Genomic DNA, 4245 nt, shown 5'->3' with positions numbered 1-4245 from the left:
CTTACCCTAAGCTTCACACAGGAGTAGCAACACTTTAAAGCAGCAGTATTTACTTTTATAAAGAAAAAATACTTATTTAAACTGTCACTTTGCTGTGACAGTATGGTGGAAAAAATCTGTGGAAAATATCGAGTTCCTGTGCCTTCTCCCAGTGCTATTTAGAAACAACCAATCAGAGCCAGGATGTCGTAACGGAGGCTCAGCGAAACAGCTGACTTCTGTTTGGCTGCGAGTTGTGTTCGTTTTACTTGTTACCATCATCCCCCCTCAGATCACAACTGATGAATTTTAACTGAGCCTTCCAGTACTCCCGATGTTACGCAACACATAACGTAACACGAATGTGCTGTTAATCACATTCGTACAGAGCTCATCCCTCCTTTGTCTCCTCTGCCCTTTGCTCCCCGCTATACAGCAGCTTCTCCCTGACAGCAGAGCCTGCCAAGAAGGCTCAGGCTATTTACCATGGCCACAGATGATGGCAGAGTAACATTCTTCCTGTTATGGTAAGTTGTTTCTTGCCACTAGCACAGTTAGTGGTGAGTATCTGTGATTGACTGACAGCATTAAGACACTCCTCCTGGCTCCGATTGGTTGTTTTTGGTCAGGATGCCATGGGAACGGTGCATTTCTTAGCTAATGCAGGAGATGAAGGAGCTCGATCTTTCCACAGATTGTCTCATACCGAACTGTCATGACATGGTGACAGTTTTAAACAAGCAAACATTTTTTATAAAAGTCACATACTGCAGCTTTAAAGGTGTGCTCCCACTAATAATAATCCGGCTCTAATGTCCCAAGTTTATTGAGGACAGGAATGTCTTGGTCTGGAACATTCAGGGTCTGTTGTGTTCAGAGGCTCATCCAGCACTCATCATCTAACGTGTAATTATTTACTGTACAAAACAGCTGAAGTCAAAAAAAGGTTTTATTTGGGTCAATCAGAAGAAATTTATACAAGCACCTGACTACAGAGTTAAGCTCTCCTCTCCATCCGTCCACAATCACCCTTTAGAAACATCACTTAAATAAAGGTTGGTCAAAATGAACGACATTACTTCAGATGGTGAGAGGTGGGTAAAGCAAAGACCCACAGTAAACCAGTGCATACAAAGCAAGATTAAGTGCCAACAGTTAGGCGTCCTGATTAGACAATGTTTTTCATTTTTACAGTTTGTTTCATTTTATTATTACAACTATGTGAAACGGGGTTTTCAAAAAAATCTCTTCTCATCAACAACGTACTTCTTTCCAGCGGGAAGCTTCCGGAAAAACAGGCTGTTGCCTCTGCCCAGGTTCCCCTGAAAGAGAGAGCAGGGAGAAGATTCTGCTCATCGGGTCAGAACCAAACAGGAGGAAAGCTTTCTTTCCAGCAGAATTTTGTGGCTGAATGTTTTAATGATGGCTAGCAAATTTTGCTGGACAATAAATTATACCAGAAGTGATGGTGATAAATGATAATATTGTGGTTTTGAGACTATTTTCAATTAATATAATGATAATGACATAATAAAGCAAGAACACATTCTCAGTGATCAATAAACTAGTGAACATTTAACACTGGAACTGGAAAACATTTTAAATATCCAAAATAAAACAAAACAACAGAATCACATTCATAATTCAAATAAATTGAATTATGAAGTTTCTGCAACTGTCCTTAAAAAAAAAAAAAAAAAAAAAGGCTAATTGAGACTAAAACACCAAACTTGAGACTTTATCATCCAGTTTTTGGTAGAAAGAGAAAAATGAGAAGTCATGCAAATGAAAATTGTTGAGCTCTAATTTATCATGCGATTGATTTTTATACTGCTTGTTGCGACAGGCCTAGAGATGGGTACATGGAGCAGCTGATCATGGCTTGCCATGGTTATTTGGATGTGGTGGAAGCATTCTGGGTATTTATACTACTTTACATGTGTGTTCATGAGCGGGAACAGTGCAGTCCATGCAGCGCCTTCAGCTGTGCTCTCCTTCATGTAAATCGGAATCGGTGCAGACAATTTTATATATACATTTCTTGTGAGTTGCACTTTTCAAAAGTTGTTGTGAATGCGGCATCCTCTGTGATGCAAGGGGCCCCAGCTGCTGCTGCATGCTGTGCTACTGCTCTTACCTCCCTGCTCAGGTGCTTCCAGCAGTCCACCCAGGTGGGATATACAGACGCATAGGGCGGCATGCCTCCAGCCAGCCTGACAGGACAACACATCAGCTCAGCTCATCTGATCTGAGATATTTCTGCAGCCAAGTTGCCAACTTACCCGCAGTTATTGACAGCCATCAGGTGGGAGACCAGAACAAAGGGGTAGGTGAGCATACTTGCAAAGAACTGGAAGGCAGAAGAACACACACACGCACATTACTCTCTGCATATGCTGAAGGCATGTTCTGCAATGTGCATTACACTCACCCCGGTCACCGCCTGGGAGCAGTTCCTGATCTCTCCTGTGTGACTCATCTGGAAAACACAACTGGGTGATGACAAAGAACCACCTCAGCTGGTAGCAGCCATGGCAGCTCTATGTGGAACCGACACAGCTGCTCTCAGTGCTGCGCTGCGCTCCATTGGACATGCATCAACAAGCTGTTTTCTTGCTCCTGTCTGTTCAGACCGTTAAGTGACCAACTCGCTACTAAACCTGAAGCAGGTTTTATGAAGCTCTCCAAATCCAAGATTAGAGCTCAGATGTTTGGATTATAGAGACAAACATGCCTGTAGAACTACAGCTCTGTTCAAACTAAACCAACAGCCTGCCTTCATGTTCCACCAGACCTCTAATGTCCATCATGTTATCCAGGACGAGGAACATGTTGACAGAAAGTGATAACATCGTCACTTTTTGTTTTTATCTGTCTGGAATAGGGCAGATTAGGACAACTTTCAGATTAGGAAGATCAAATTTGTTTATGACTTTATATTATTGTGCAGCACTAAAGGAGAACATTTCATTTCCACTGACTTTAACTAGGCCTGTAATGATACATTTTGCTGGATGATAAATTGTCTCAGAAGTTATTGCATTAAATGATAACAGGGTTTCCCCCAGAAAACTTGCTAAGCCCGGTGGTCGGGGTGCCGAGGCGGTCCACCATGTTTTTGTATTAAAAACATGGAAACAGGAAATTTAAAAATATCACTTGGTAATTATATGTTACGGGAAAACATCGCCAGTGAAACACTACTTAAACTCACAACTAGTCTTAAAAACAACAAATCAAAATATACAATTAAAATGAATATCAATTATTTACACTTTTATTTAATCAAAATTAAGTCAGCAGCTCCATCAGGCCCCCCAGGGATTCAGGGACCCATAAATGCTAATATTTTAACACAGACCACAGATACATGAATGTAACACTTGTTTATGGAGATGATCAATGCTGCTAAATTTTATTCAATTTCAGCATACATAAATTTAAAGATTTTAAATTGTTTAAGATTTAAATGCAAGATTTTAAGGAGCTGGCAAGTTTACTTTGTAAAAGTTCAAAGAACAATATTCATAGTTAGCTTGTTTTGTTACCCTAGCTACAATCTGATGCTATGAGTTTAATCTTTAAGTTTGAGCTCTGTTTGTTCACAAATACAATTTAGTAAATTGTAATCATAACTGATTGCCTTTTAGGTTGGCCAATTAAACTACTCCCAACACATCTGTTAGAGGTGCTGATGTTTTTAGCAACAAAAGGGGCCCCAAAGTCAGATTCTGCTCCAGGCCTCATACAGCCTTGGACCGGCCCTGCATGATCAGGTAATCTGCTGCACTACGCAGAGATGCGCAGCAAACGGGAGATTTAATTCAATGCTGCTAATGTGGCTTTAGTAGCTCTTTCATTTTGAGTTTTTAATAAGCGTCACAGAAACTATTCTGGTTGGTCGAGTTTATGAGACGAGTTTCTCAGATGTCCGCACGCATCAACTCTGTCTGACTAAGTGGACAAAGCATTTGATACGATTTGATGCATTGTGTAACCGGAAAATTAATACTATAATAATATAAAATCAGCGTGATGCATTACAGACAGGAGAGCACGAAAGCTCCTCACCAGGCTGAACCTGCATGATCAGGTTAGCGCTAGTTCGTTAACTAATACACCGGCCAACCAGGAACACATAGATAAACTTCATCAGTGCAGGCAGAGCCGGGATCTGGGCAGCGTGTTGAGATGGAAAAGCCGCACAAAATTCTTTGTTCACAAATATAAATCATTCTCACCGCTCGCTCAACGCATCTCTGAAAG

General features: G+C 40.9%; 1 protein-coding gene across 2 annotated transcripts in view; it reads right to left on the bottom strand.

The window, feature by feature from the left end:
• Positions 1-910: 910 nt before the first annotated feature.
• The window catches only part of mtch2 (mitochondrial carrier homolog 2), a 25427-nt gene continuing 22092 nt past the window's right edge, over positions 911-4245 (bottom strand). For both annotated transcript variants that reach the window (XM_015057457.1, XM_015057456.1), the window contains 4 exons: positions 2411-2458; positions 2262-2329; positions 2117-2192; positions 911-1301 (listed from right to left, as the gene is read on the bottom strand). In XM_015057457.1, coding sequence (XP_014912943.1) covers positions 1215-1301; positions 2117-2192; positions 2262-2329; positions 2411-2458 — 279 coding nt within the window. In that variant the 3' untranslated portion in view covers positions 911-1214. The remainder of the gene's footprint in view (positions 1302-2116; positions 2193-2261; positions 2330-2410; positions 2459-4245) is intronic.

Source organism: Poecilia latipinna, unplaced genomic scaffold, assembly GCF_001443285.1.
Source record: "Poecilia latipinna isolate Pla-1442-1.1 unplaced genomic scaffold, P_latipinna-1.0 Scaffold1464, whole genome shotgun sequence".
Lineage (NCBI taxonomy): Eukaryota > Metazoa > Chordata > Actinopteri > Cyprinodontiformes > Poeciliidae > Poecilia > Poecilia latipinna.
The sequence above is the reverse complement of the archived record's forward strand: the minus strand, read 5'-3'. Positions and strand labels throughout refer to the sequence as shown.